General features: G+C 45.1%; 1 protein-coding gene across 11 annotated transcripts in view; it reads left to right on the top strand.

Annotated features, from left to right (window-relative positions):
• Positions 1–15,140, top strand: part of LOC128339464 (protein unc-80 homolog) — a 254,333-nt gene that overhangs the window by 53,906 nt on the left and 185,287 nt on the right. For all 11 annotated transcript variants that reach the window (XM_053283443.1, XM_053283442.1, XM_053283439.1 and 8 more), the window contains exons 8-12: positions 745–1,006; positions 3,504–3,638; positions 5,478–5,694; positions 12,189–12,308; positions 13,859–14,127. In XM_053283443.1, coding sequence (XP_053139418.1) covers positions 745–1,006; positions 3,504–3,638; positions 5,478–5,694; positions 12,189–12,308; positions 13,859–14,127 — 1,003 coding nt within the window. The remainder of the gene's footprint in view (positions 1–744; positions 1,007–3,503; positions 3,639–5,477; positions 5,695–12,188; positions 12,309–13,858; positions 14,128–15,140) is intronic.

Here is a 15,140-nt window from a genome sequence, read left to right as displayed (position 1 = left end):
TCCCATCATCCCCCGTCACAGTGGACAGTAGCCAGGGATGATGGGAGTTGTAGACCAAGAACAGATGGATGGCCGCAGTTTGACACCCCGGTCCAAGTTGGTCTTCAGGTAGTCCAGGGGTGGAATATCTCTGTATCTCTACTCTGTACACCTTCCTCCCCACCAGCCAGCGTGGTGTAGTGGCTAGAGTGCTGGACTAGGACCAGGGAGACCCGAGTTCAAATCCCCATTCAGTCATGAAAACTAGCTGGGTGACTCTGAGCCAGTCACTTCTCTCTCAGCCTAACCAACTTCACAGGGTTGTTGTGAGGAGAAACCTAAGTATGTAGTAAACCGCTCTGGGCTCCTTGGAGGAAGAGTGGGATATAAAATGTAAAAATAAAAATAAAATATTATCATAAGTCAGTGCTGCCTCAGTCTCTATGTTAAATGAGAGAGATTATTTATTCCTCTCCACGACAGTGATAGAAACATAATACTTCATATATGTGCTTGCTTTTAATTTTAAACAATCCCTGCTTTTAACACTCTCTGCTATTTTTTCTAAGATTTTGAGCCCTTTGGGGACAGGGATCCATCTTATTTATTTATTATTTCTCTGTGTAAACCACCTTGAGACATTTTTGGAAGGGCAGTATAGAAATTGAATGAATGACTAAATAAATGAATAAATAAAAATTTATTCACATTGCGGAATGGATCCTCCTTAGTCCTTAACAGTCCTTTGTTCATCATTTATGACAGGGTATCTTTGGTGATTCCACCATGCCAAAAGTCTCGGTATGCCACCTACTTTGACGTGGCAGTATTACGTTGCCTCCTTCAGCCACATTGGTCTGAGGAAGGCACTCAGTGGTCCCTGATGTATTACCTCCAGCGACTGCGCCATATGTTAGAGGAGAAGCCGGAGAAGCCCCCAGAACCAGAAGTCCCACAGTTGCCAAGGCCACGCAGCAGTTCCATGGTGGCTGCTGCTCCCTCATTGGTGAACACTCACAAAACCCAGGTAAGGAGAACATCAGGTCCCACAAAAATTGGGGACTGTGTGTTCTTTGTTTTAGGTCTTTGGCATTCTGGGAAATGGGAACGCACTTTGAACTTAGAGGATGGGAACCCAATGATTGCTCACAGGTTTCTTTTCCCTGCATCCCACATTTTTAGCCCCTGCTAATTGGGTAAAGCGAAACCTTGTAAAGTTGTGGGTGGCTTATATTTAGCAGAGGGAGTGCAACTGTCCCTGTTTAATCCAGCATAGCATCCCTTTCCATCGCTATTGATGGTCTCCCCCTGTGTTTCGGTTTGGAGTCTGAGCCACTTTCAGACAGGGAACCATCTTCTCATTTATTTTGCTATGTAAACCATTTTGACAACTTTTTGTTGAAAACTGGTAAATAAATATTGGCCCACATGTTGTGTAGTCTAACGTGGGTGGTGGTGATCCATCTGTGCTACTGTAGGCTGGCAGTGGATCCATCTGCACTGCTGGGGGCTTCTGGTGACTGTGAGGTGCTGGCAGTGTTGGGCATTTGTTCAGGAGGGCGAATATTCCAAGTAGTCCACCTGGAAACATGTCGCTTGGTGTGTTTCCAGTCTAACTAGTGCTTCTGGAGCATGGGCAGGCTACTTAGAGTATTTCCCTTCTTATGCCCAATACTGCTGATGCTTCACCAGACGCCCGCAACTATGTGGGTGGATTCACCACCTGCCTGGAGCAGGATGTGGTGAATTGCCATCTCCCATGTTAGACTGTGCTACATGCAGGCTGCTGCTATTATTATTATTTCTTGTTTACACAGTCAGACAGGTGTTCTTGACTGGTTTGTTTTATCCAGACATCGAGTCCTTCCCAAGGACCTGGGATGCCAGAGTTTTATTGTCAATTGTTATATTATTATTATTTTACACAGTCAGACAGGTGTTATTGACTGGTTTGTTTTATCCAGACATCGAGTCCTTCCCAAGGACCTGGGATGCCAGAATTTTATTGTCAATGGTTATAGATATCGTCGCAGAATATAGGCTTTTCCCAGTAAATCTGCTTTTTGTAATTGGCTGATGGTGATTTCTGTGGCCCCTATGGTGTTGAGGTGCTCTTCAAGGTCTTTTGGAACTGCACCCAGGGCGCCAATGACCACTGGGATTATTTTGGTCTTTTTCTGCCACAGCCTTTCAATTTCAATTTGTAGATCTTTGTATTTGGTGATTACTATTTTGCACAGTCAGACAGGTGTTATTGACTGGTTTGTTTTATCCAGACATCGAGTCCTTCCCAAGGACCTGGGATGCCAGAATTTTATTGTCAATGTTGTTGTGATTGTGATTATTATTATTATTATTAGCATGTTGCTATATTGTTAGACTTTTGGATTGTTTATAATCCAGGATGTTTGGATGACAGGAGATATTCTTGGATAGCAAATAACTGATTTCCAACTTTTGGAAGGTAATTCCCATTGAAGTTTAGGAAAGTGACATCCTGCAAGTAGTGGGAGAGGGCAGCAAGGAACCAAAAGCCACACTCAAATAATGCCTTTATCAGGACCATCCAAAATAACATAACGTTGTGAACAGCAAGCTTTTGAATTCTTCAGAACTCTTCCTCAGACTGGCTGGTAAAGCAAAAAGTGGTGGAAGGAACCTGGGCATAGTGGCACAGCCCCAAAGTCTGCAGTATTATAGTAAAAGCCATAAGATTTAGTAAAGGAAGAAGAGGAGTTATGCAGACTAAAGTGGATTAGCCTCACTAGGACTCATGTCCAGAAGCACATACAGCTAGTGGGGACCAAGGAACAATAATAACTGTTCTCCCATTTTGAGGAAACATAAAGAGCCTATGAGCATGACACAAGCTAGGAGAGATTTTGCCCAAGCAGCCTCTGTCATCTGGGAGACTGGGAGGCTTCCCAATGTAGCTGTTGCAGACCCGGGTAGCCCAGATCCACTATCCAGGCAAAAAGTGAGGTAGTACAGAAAAAGAGGCCAGCCTACCCCGCTTTCTGGTTGCCTGAAGCACCGGGACTCTGAAATTGGCCACTGGGAGTGGCGGCCATAGATTCCCAAGTGCAGCGTGGCCAGGGAGAGCAGCCCTGGTGCCTTGGTGAGGTTTGCCGCTCCACTGCCCATACAGTGCATTGTGGGATGCAGGAGGACTTCCTCCTCCCAATCCTACTTTGGGCATCCACCACCATGCCGGTTGTGTGGATACACTCCAAAGAGGCACCAATTGTCTGGGGGAAGGTAGGAGCATCTTGCCTTCCCCCCAAGCTCCCTTCCCTCCATTTGGTTGTGTGAACGGCCTCAAAATCTAGCAGTTACTCTGTTAAAAACTAGACACCTTAAGTCTCCAGTACTTTTTAATGTAAAGGAAGTTAAAAAATAGTAGTAATACCTCTAGAACTTCTCGCTGCTCAGGGAAGAGGGGAAACACACAATAACAACCAAGTAGATATTATAGCTGCTTATCTAGCCTCACTGTATGTTTGTTGTCTTACTGGGGGATGTAGGATCTCACAATGAAGTGCAATGAAGAAGAAAAGTCTTTAAGTACCGAAGCTTTTGCCAAAGTGTCCCTAACAAACCTGCGTAGACCAGCAGTTCCAGACCTCTCCTCTGATTTAGGAATGAACATTTTTAAGAAGGTGAGTAGAAATGGAGCAGAGCAGACCACAACAGCGGTGACCACTTGGGCTCCTCAGATGAAACTGTTTGTCAAAAGTGATTAGATACTACCAGCACAAGACATGGAGACAGCCTATCACCTTATCTTTCTTCTTCAGTTGCTGCCTAGGAAAACTGTGGCCCATTGTTTCGCTGATGCTCTTGAGGGACCATCAGAAGCAAAATGTGAGGCAGCAGGGGTGAGAAAGGGGAAAGTATACCACATACACTGTAAACCTACCAGCTGTTTCCTGGGAGACACAAGTCAGGATGCATGCTGAACAGCCACAGTTCAGTGTTTCACTCAGAGACTTTGGGAATCTCTCTGGCTTCCATCATGGTGTGAAGCTTAGGGTCTTGCTTCCTAACACAAGGTTCAAAGGAAGGGATTCCTGAATAAGATCTTAAACAACTGAAGGGGTATGCTAGGGGTTTCCAGGAGTTACAAGGAAGACCATAGCGTTCCTGCCTTTTTCAGTCCATCCCCCAGTTCAAAACTCATTTATTTTACAGATTGGGAGGGGGGGTATTTGTGCAAGCAGTTAACTGTGCTGGTCTGTGATCATAATAAAGGAATTGAATTGAATTGAACTGCATGCAGTTCATTTCTCTTCTCCCCCCCCCTCACCCCACACACACCCGTGCCATTTGCCCTTGCAAAGGAAACTTCCACAAGCTGAAAATCCAAAATTTGTGAGAAGAAAGTTTGTGTAGGTTTGCAGAACAGAACAGAACAAAACAGATACTTTATTGTTGTCATAGACCAATGCATAATAAAACATACATACATAAACATACATACTTGCAGAAACTCAACGAAGTAAATCACACAAATTGCAATGCAATATTAACAGATTAAACCTAAGACGGTTATGGGAAACTCCAGACAGATCTTACTGGTAACCAAAAGGAACAGAGCACCCTCCATTACAATCATAGCACAAGAGTCAGGAATGCAAAACATTACTGAAAACCTAAACAGATGTTACAAATGATATAACAGTACCTAGCCATTTTGTTAATTAGTTCATCATCAAGACTGGACAGTAAATACTTCAGATAGAAGTCATCCACGTGCCCAGGAAAACGTTGCAGCAAAGGGGACACTAATCTTAGGTGGGCCTCCCAATAAAAGTTGCAATATAAGATAGCGTGGGCACTTGTCTCTACTTGACCAGACCCGCAGAAGCAAAGTCAAGCAGAGAGAGGGATGCCTTTAAATCTTCCCTCCATGACAGCAGATGGCAGCGCATTTAGGCGGGCGAGTGTCAAAGCACATCTAAATTTAGGAAAGGTAATTAGACTCAAATAGCTAGCTGGTTTAATGTTAAGCATTTGATCCCCCAAGAAGACATTCTTAGGCAAGGAAGCAACCTCTTCCTGTAGTTCCATATCCATGATACGTTGTTTGATCTCACTCTTGGCTCGATTATATCCCATTTTGATAATCTCATCCTGAGAGAAACCATAATGAGCCAATTTATCAGTAATTTGAGTCTTCCACTTGAATCTGAAACAATCAGTCTTAATAAGGGGGGGGGCAGGCTTGCATAATTTACTCGGTTCAGGTTCCAGAATCAAGATGTAATTTATTTATTTTTTAAGTGCTGGTGGGGATTAATTCCTTTCATGTGCCAGTTTGACTGAAAGGAGCATTGTTGCTGCCAGATACATTTCCACTCTGGGTTCCAAAATCAGAGGCAAAAGTGTTTGTATTTGAGCCCCTGGGTGGATTTTTATTTAGTTTTGTTTCTCTTTGTATTCTTGATGTGATTTCCTCTTGACTTCTGCCTGCATTTCTTTCCATGTCCCTCCTGCAGTTTAAGAGTCGCAAAGAGGATCGTGAGCGCAAGGGTTCTATTCCTTTCCACCACACAGGGAAGAAACGGCAGCGAAGGATGGGTGTGCCCTTCTTACTCCACGAAGACCATTTGGATGTGTCACCAACACGGAGCACATTTTCCTTTGGCAGTTTCTCTGGGATTGGTGAAGACCGACGCGGTATTGAGAGAGGAGGGTGGCAAACTACCATCTTAGGTGACCGCAAACACAACCTTGGCAGCAGATCACTTTCCTGCCCCTTTTTCACAGTGTGAAAGCTATAGTGTTGTGTTCCTTTTAAGTACCATCGAAGGTTGTTTGATTAGCTCCAAAGCTTATAATAATTTAAAACTATTAATCCAATTTAATGAGGCTGTTCACATGGGCAGCCAAGCCTAGGCTTGGGCAGCTCAGCCTGGACTTGGCTGACCGTGTGCTGGGATTGATCCCAATCCCGGCCTTGGCCCCAAGCCCAGGAATTTGCCCCAGGCTGTAACCTTGCTATAACGGTGCAAACGTGCTCTTAACTTTAGGTCCAGGGTCATGTGTGTGCATGGGCTGCAGGCAGTCCCCCCACCCACCCACACACACACACAGCCAGGCAGCAAGAGTGCCCGGCTGAGGCACTGCGCTCCTGGCATGGTGCAATGAGGGATGCCAGAGGAAATCATCCTCCAGCTCCCTGCTTTGCCACTTGTCGCAGCACCGCTCATGTGCTGCAGTGAGTGGCAGAGTGAACTGGGGAGGGTTGATTGCGTGCAGGGAGGCAGGCAGGAGTCTGCCTCCCTGCCAGACCTCCCCCGTGCTGACATTTTTTGGTCATGTGCATGACTTCGACAAGTACATTATACAGAATTCAGACTGGTGCTACGAGGGGAGCGGATTTTTGTCAACATCCCCTTCCTTCTGAAGCTCACTGTACAGCCTTCTGGGACATATTTTTAGGGGGCACAGTGGGCTTCAGAGTGAAGGAGAAATTGACAAAAATCCACGCTTCACCAGCACCAGCACTGCATTAGTCTGGATTTCAGGCACTAAGGCAGTTCACACAGTTGAAAACTGGGTAGGAAAAGTGTCCTGCCCAGGTTTGGGAGCTGAGCGTGTTTCCAGTTTTTGATCGTGTGTGAGCAAACAACTGAATAGGTGGGGGGAGTGACTGTGTGCGAGTCAGGAACAGAGTAGGACAGCTTTCCCTCCTACCTTGGTAAATAGCTGGATATGAAAGTTGGGTCCTACCAAATACAGTTCTTGATTGTGTGAACTGTATTAACATTATAATGTTGCTTTCTGCTTGGTCTTAATGTTAGCATTCGCTGATTTCTGCCAAGTGATGACAGAAAGTTTCCCGGCAAGTTCTTTCATCTTATCTTTATAGTCCAGACCTTGAACTTCTTATGTCACCCTTTGGTTGGTGCGAGTTACAAGTGTCTCCTTTGTGCCCAATTCACAGAAAATATGTATTCTCTGCTGCCTGAGGAGGACATCTCCTGTGGGTAATCCTTCCAACATGCTCCAGATGTGGGATTAAGCTAATGAACTGAAAGCCTGGGAAGGAAAGCCTAACCGAGTTTCTGTAGTCTCATGTCCTGCTCCCGAGATAGCCTTCTCTCTTTTCCTTTCCAAGGCCTTTACCTCTCTCCCTCAGTCTATTAATTCTTAGCTTTGTCCTCAGTTCCTTTTATTTTTAATCTCTTTCCTGTTTCTCTCTCCTCGCTATTTTTATTTAACCCCCTTTTTATATCACTATTCACTCCTTCTTTCTATCCCTGGACTCTCCCTCAACCCTTGTCTCCAGGATGCAGGGACAGGGACTGCCAGTTAAGAACATTTTGTTGCCAAAAGGAAGGAACCACTTCAACCCGCTGCCAAAACAGCCCTCGAGTGTGCCAGGCACCACCAGGTCCTTGTTGTCACTGCCCCCGCCATGATCAGAATGGTCCAGAAGAGGGTCCTTCAGGCAATTTAGCCACTGCCTCCGTGGGCTTTTCTTTGCCTTCCCGGTGCGGCTGAGTCCAGCAGAGGACACAGCGGGGCCTACTTGCCCTCCACCCCCAGGCCCGCCTTTCTTGGCTGCTGCCTTGGCGTTCACCATTTTGCTGCCTGGATTTGCACAATGGGGAGGAGCAGGCATGGGCCAGGAACAGCCCACGTGGCCGGCGGTGCCTAGCGGCCAAGATTGGCAGAAGCTAGGCCAGCCGATGGAGTTCCCGTGGCAGCAGCTGCCAATACTAGGAGTGGGAGGAAAGCAGCAGTCAGGGGGCAATCAAGGTCAGAGCAGCTTGTGCCACTGCCCCAAACAACGGAGGTAGCAACAAGGCAACAGGCACTGGGGGCAGCTCCCGCATTACATGGGCAGTAGTGAGACAGGTGGCTGCCACACCGGCCGAGGACATAATTCCTACAGAACCATTGGAACCGGTGAGACCTGGGCCATCTGGCAACCCAACTGGGAACTCTCCCGTAGATTTAATTCAGCCAATGCCCCCAGTCTCTCTTAGGAGCAATCCATTGGGCCCCATAGCACCTGATGTAAATCCCTTGTCCAAGTGAGACCTAAATACTGAGGCCCCACTTGCCTGGCAGACATGGTTTCAAAATATGCAGTCCCAGTCACTAAAGCAGAAATGGTCCTCAAAAGTGGGGAAGCATAAGCACTGAAGGAGGGAGTCTTCCTCATCATCCTCTTCCACTAGCCCAGCCTCCAAAAGATCTAAGCGAAAAAAGAGACATTCTAAGACACTTAGGGCAAACAGGCATAAGCATTCTTCTGAATGATCTGATTATGATTCTCCTGATTCCCATTCAAATGTACCAGGGGACCCCCAAAGGGGCTGATTCAGGGGGTCTAGACCCCAAACCTAACCATCTGGCCATCCACATCCCGCCTCTTGCTCTCAATTAGGAGATCCTGATGCAGAATACGACTCCAAAGAGGATGGGGAATGGTCTGATGACCAAAATGATGATTCATAGGCTACCTCCCAGAGGCTATTTTCTTCAGAGGAGTTTACCCATCTGTTAAATAAGGCTGTTCCTACCCTGGGCTTACAACTCCTTCCAGCCCAAGAGGAACAGTTTCTTCCAAAAATCACACTGGCTTTCCCAAAACAGAAAGTCAGGGACAATAATGTTCCCTTCCTGGAGCTATTTGGAGACACAGTGAAACAAGAACAATCAGCCCTGGCTTCAAACAAAAAGCTAGCCCAACAGCAACCAAATTTTATTCTGTACCACTGGAAGCTGTGGAATTCCTAAAGGGCATGATGCTCCCTAAGGATGGGGACAACTCCTTTAGAGAAGCTTCCAACAAAAGGATTTGAGGCAGCCCTCAGGAGGGCACATGAATCTTCTTCCCTTACTATTTGGTCATCTGCCACAGCCTCTATCATAGCTAGAGCTTCTATGGATGGATGAACTCCTACAGAACCAACCTATTAACCCAACTAGACTAAAGCAAACACAATTGAAAATCCAGAAAGCACAAGCTTTTATAGCTGACGCAACCAGTGATTCCATATGTTTTTCTGCACGCTCCACCTCTGCAAGAGTGGTGGTGCACAGGACCTTGTGGCTAAAACACTGGCAGGTAGACTGGTCCAGATCTAATCTGGCTTCAATGCTATATACAGGGTCAAAACTATTTGGAGAAAAAGCCCTCAAATATGTGTTAATTGAACCTAAGGACAAAAAGAAGGCCCTTCCCTCCCCCCACAGGAGGACAATACAGGAGGCCTTTGGGTTCCCTTTGCCCCTTCAAAACCTCTTACAAGCCCAGGGACAAGGACAATAGGCAACAAATACCCTACTGGAACATACCTTTAAACAAGGACCCCAGAACCGCACCTTCACCAAATAGAGCAGGATGCCTAAGCAACAGCCCTGACTCATGTCCACCCATAGTTGGGGGCCAGTTGTCCAAGCACTTTCATGCCTGGGAAGCCTGCACCTCCGACCTATAGATTCTACAAACTGTTCTTTAAGAATACAGGATAGAAAGAATTCAGAACTCCTCCCCAGGCAGACCCCACTCTCACTCATCAAGCAGACATTTGGGGCTTCTACAGGTGATTCATCACCTTCTGGAAATAGGGGCAATAGTGAAGATACCTCAGGCTCAGTGGGGCGGAGGGGTCTATTTTATTCACTGTACCCCAAAAAGAAAGATCTCTCAGAGCCTTACTAGACTTAAAATTTCTGAACAAATCCATCAGGTGAAGATGGAAACCCTACGCTCTGTAGCATACTCTCTTCATAACTGGGACTACCTAGCCTCGATAGACCTCACTGAGGCATACCTACACATTCCCATCCAACCTGCAAGCCTTCCCTTCCTTTACTTTTACTACAGAGGAATCCATTATCAATACAAGACCCTCCCATTAGGCCTCTCATCGATGCCAAGGGTTTTCACAAAGATTCTGGTGCCTTGGTTAGCTCATCTAAGATTAAAGGGAGTCAGAATCCTGGCCTCCCTAGATGATCTCCTGATAAGGGCTCCAGATCTCCCAGGGACTCAGAGACATGAAAATGACAATACAAACACTGACACAACGTGGCTTCTTTGTCAATGTGACCAAGAGTCATCTGATCCCCACACAGACGATCCAGCACCTGTGGTTCATATTAGACACTGTCATGGACAGATTCCTTCTCCTTAGCCATAGCGCAAAAATGCTATCTGAAAATGTGCCTATTGCCACAAGCTTACTAGTCCCTGTTCTAGTGGACCAAGCCATTTCTCGATTCACCCAGGTTAGTTGTAACCACAGATGCCAGTCTCATGGGTTGGGGAGTCATGGGGATGCCAGTCTCATGGGTTCAGGACAGTCATCACTTCATCTGCGTCTGATGAAAAAGCAAGATACCACTGAGTGTCATGTGCATATCAAGCCAAATCTCCTCATGACCTCTCCCAGCAGCTTCATGTAGATGCTAAACAGCATAGGGGAAAGAACCTTGTGGAACCCCATAGCATAACTGCCAAGGGGTTGAGCAGTAAACCCTCAGCACCACCTTTTAGCAACGGGCGTTGAGGTAGGAGCGGAACCACCTCCAAGCAGTGCCTCTCACACCCAACTCAGATAGCCTATCCAAAAGGATACCATGGTCAATTGTATCGAAAGCCGCTGAGAGATCCAAGAGAATTAACAGGGTTGCACTCCTCCTGTCTCTCTCTCTGCATTGGTCATCCCACAGGGTGACCAAAGCAGTTTCTGTTCCAAGCCAGGCCTGGATAAGTGCCTGGATGCAATAATGAACTGGATGAGGGTGAATAAACTGAGACTCATTCCAGACAAGACTGAAGTACTGTTGGTCGGTGGTTCCTCTGCCTGGGTGAAAAATGTTTAGCCTGTTCCCGATGGGTTTTTGCAGTTACATTGTCCATCCAAATGAGTATGTGTTTGTGCCTGACAAATTGCTTGAAGGCTAATAAAGCCATCCAAATTGCCCTCAACCCTAGCTAGTCCGTCTGTGCCTTGTGCAGCGTGGTGGAGACATTGCACTCCACAACCCATGAGACTGGCATCTGTGGTTACAACTAACCTGGGTGAATCGAGAAATGGCTTCATCCACTAGAACAGGGACTAGTAAGCTTGTGGCGATAGGCACATTTTCAGATAGCATTTTTGTGCTATCATGAAGGAGAAGGAATCTGTCCATGGCAGTGTCTAATATGACCCACAGGTGCTGAAGCCTGATTGAAATGGATCTAGATAGTTACTCACCTAGCTTCACGATGCCAATTCACAAATCAGATCTATCAGTACACCTGGAGAGCCTTCTTGCGTTGGTGCACTAAACATCTTCTTCTTCTTGCTGGAATAGAGGACATCTTGACCCACCCTGTTGGCTTACCCGGATTACTGAGGGCACAGTATTTTCATTTGCACAAGTATATTTGATTTAATTTAATTTATTTATTTATTTATATTTTATATCCCGCTCTTCCTCCAAGGAGCCCAGAGCGGAGTGTTACATACTTAGGTTCCTCCTCACAACAACCCTGTGAAGTAGGTTAGGCTGAGAGAGAAGTGACTGGCCCAGAGTCACCCAGCAAGTCTCATGGCTGAATGGGGATATGAACTCATGTCTCCCCGGTCCTAGTCCAGCACTTGAACCACTGCACTACACTGGCTCCTTCTCTTCTTGGCTGTCTTTTTCTGCTAGTAATGGACTTGGACATTTGAAACTGGGTTGGGCTATCCTTCCCAGGCTTTTACAGCTTTCAGTTCATTAGCATAGTCCTGCCTCTGGAGCATGTGGAAAGGATAACCCACAGGAGATGCCTTCCATTCCAGCAGCAAGAAGAAGCCTTCACAGTAACTAATGCTCTTTTTCCTATGTTTCTATACCATTTTTTGGGGCCAAAAGGCTGCCAATATGACTTAATCAATACAATTTAGAACAGTTGCTGGATTGGGAAACAATTCAATTTTATTCATAAAAGTGCCTCCTTCAGTTCCGGTGTGACAACAAAGATGGCAGCCAGTATACCAGTTTATGGCATCAAAGAGAATATGTTCAATCAGCTGGAAACAATGTCACAATTGTGAAGGTAGAGTGTTAGATGACATTAAGATCTAGATCCAGTGAATCCTAGTGCTTTCCTTTGTCCTCTTAGGGGTGGTTTTTTGTTTTTTTGGCATTCTTGTAAATGAATCCTCAGTTATGAAGTTGTACTGTAAACATATTATATACTTCTTGCCTAGGAAGGTTTACCAGGCGGGGTAGTTCTGATACAGCTACAGAGATGGAGAGCTTGAGCGCTAAGCATTCTCATTCCCACCATACTCTGGTTACTGACCTGCCGGACCACTCCAACAGCCATGGTGAGAATACATTCGAAAATGTTGAGCAAAAGTTTTTCTTCTAGCATAGAAAACTTAAAGAAGCTGAGATGACTTGTTTTTTTATCTGATGGACACTACCACTATTATTAATCTGCTACTACTATCATCAACATTTTTGGCATGGATTACGTTACAGGGGGCTGCTAGTTTATTGTATTTGTTTATTTCAGGTAAGGTTATGTAAGCTAAATATATATTTGTATTAGAATGGTTTATCTGACTTTATATATGTTTGAAGCCTACATGTTTTCTTAGTTGTTTAGGTTAGGAGATTTATTTTTCAGCTCTCCTTGTTTAGGGAGGAGGAATTCTCTAAATAAACTTTCCACTCTCTCGCACTAAATTATAGGCACGAGCATTGCCTCAGAGTTGGGGGAGGAGGGAAGTATATTCAGTCCACTCCATCATCTATCAGCAGGAGCCAAAAGTCTGAGCTCCTCTCTGGGAGTCCACCAGACCTACAAACCCCATCCCTGCTGATCCTCTCATCTTCGTCAGCCCCTGTCTTAAATACAGCCCTACATTTAGGACACTCCTCCCCGCTTCCAGTGTGCTCCTTCTTCTCTGGCCAGGCAAGTGGATTGGCCACCCAATCCCTGGCCTCCAAAGGGGGCTTGTTCTCCAACTCCACCCCCTTCATTAGCCTTTCTGCACCCGTTTGCAGCTGTGGGGCTGGTATCATCGCTATTCCCTCTCCACCATTCTGCTGTGTCTTGGGCGGTACCCGCCCATCCCCCAGCAGCTGTTGCATGCCTCTCTGAGCCCTTCCTGACTTCTGAAAGGTAATTACTGGGGTTGTCCTGGCGTCTGGAGCCCCCTGCTTCTCTCGACATACTTCCGTTTGACTGGGTAAACAACTGTGTCTCACAGAGGAGGGTAGGAAATCCCGACACCAGCCTATTTGGGGATACCATCCCCTGTATTTCATTTTTATTTGGAATCATTAAATTTTTTTGGTGGAGTTATTGCTATTTGCTAAGTATGTGTTTTATTGTTTGAAACCCATTCATCTTATGTGCATATTAGAAGAAAAACATCACTTTTACTGATCTTTCATTTTAAAAAATGTATTCTTTTACACAAACCTCTGTTGAAGAGCATTGTGCTTGAAACACGTTGGGATTTAGATTTTATTACTTGCATCAACAAATTAGTCTCCTGCACTTGTTGGATTTTTGCTCTTTTCTTTATAACAGAACAGAGCAAACCGGTGTATTTCTGTGGATGACTAGCGATTGGGGAGAAATTATATGTTGCTGGACTGCTCAGAGTCTTAGAGCCAGATATTACCACTAAGAAATCTGCTAAAAAGTTCCAAAATTAGGAAACAGTAGTTTTTTCTCTCTAATTGGTCCTTAAGATACTTTATATGTGAACAGTTGGATGAATGATTATGACCATGGCACTGTTGCTAGTGTAAATCTATAATGTTCCAAAGCAGATTGCCTACATTTTAATAACAACTTAATAAGCTCCTATTAAATTCTCACTCTAGAAAGGTTAACACTATCTGTTGTCTTTTCACACAGTACACTCCCAAATTTCCACCATCACAGTAGCTACCTTCAACACCACGCTGGCCTCTTTCAACGTGGGCTATGCAGACTTCTTCAATGAGCACATGCGTAAGCTCTGCAACCAGGTGCCCATACCAGAGATGCCCCATGAGCCCCTGGCATGTGCCAATCTCCCTCGGAGCTTGACAGATTCCTGCATCAACTACAGCTGCCTGGAAGATACAGACCACATAGATGGAACCAGCAACTTTGTCCACAAGAACGGCATGCTGGATCTTTCGGTAAACAGCAGTAAGAAGTCATGCCCAGTTCTGTGCTTGTAGCTGTACAACTGAAATAGAAGTTAACTGATTCATTATTTCCCAATCTTTCTCTTTCTGCATTGCACAGAAATTATTCCAGCCCATTCATGGCCATTTAAAAAATGTAGTCAGCTCTCATGAATGCAACACCCATTTAAATATGGTGTTGCAGTGAAAACAGAGCTCCCTTACAAAGGAAAAAAAACAAAAGAAATAATAGTATTATACTGACAGCGTCTCCTTCCATATTTATAAATTGTCTTGTAGTTGATTTGTTTTTGTTGTCAGTTCATGATTACTCACACTGTGATAGCTCAATCAATCATTTCTTCCACATACTTTTCAGTTATGTAGAAAGTGTGAGGTATGGTGTTATTGACTGGTAAGCAGTTCATATTTCTGGGGTTCATATATTTGAGGCTGTGTTGGTTCTCATATGAAAATTCTCCTTGTGGTCAGACAGATCTACCAAGTGCATTTCTTTCAAACATTATAGCTCTCTGCCGTGAGGAAATGTTTCTCTGCAGATTGAAGAGGCCCTTGATTACATTTGAAGGAGGCATGAATGATCTGCTTCTTCTCCTAAGGAGGCTTGTAATGACAAAGCTTCAAAATATCTGGGCTAAATGATAAGACTTTTGTGAGAGGGAAAATTATTGTCCCTTGAAGAGATGTAAAACATCAGTGTAATCATTTCAACATCGCTTATCACCAACCACATAGCCACAACAAAGCTTATCACCAGCTAATTGTGAAGAATCATGAATGGGAGAGTAAACTCAACATCTTAGAGCACTTTGGGCGAAGCCGGTGATAGTCAAAACCCCACAGCACTGTGTGAATTTGTGGTCAGGGGGTCCTTTTATGCTTACTCTTCCATAACTGCTGCAGCCACTTACACTCTTACTTTTTATGGCAGGTTAGTTCTGTGTCAGCTAAAAGGCAATTCTTTCAGAAACTGACTTGAATTGAATCAACCTTGGCCATAGGGT

This window comes from Hemicordylus capensis, chromosome 1 (genome assembly GCF_027244095.1).
Source record: "Hemicordylus capensis ecotype Gifberg chromosome 1, rHemCap1.1.pri, whole genome shotgun sequence".
Taxonomy (NCBI): Eukaryota; Metazoa; Chordata; class Lepidosauria; order Squamata; family Cordylidae; genus Hemicordylus; species Hemicordylus capensis.
The sequence above is the reverse complement of the archived record's forward strand: the minus strand, read 5'-3'. Positions and strand labels throughout refer to the sequence as shown.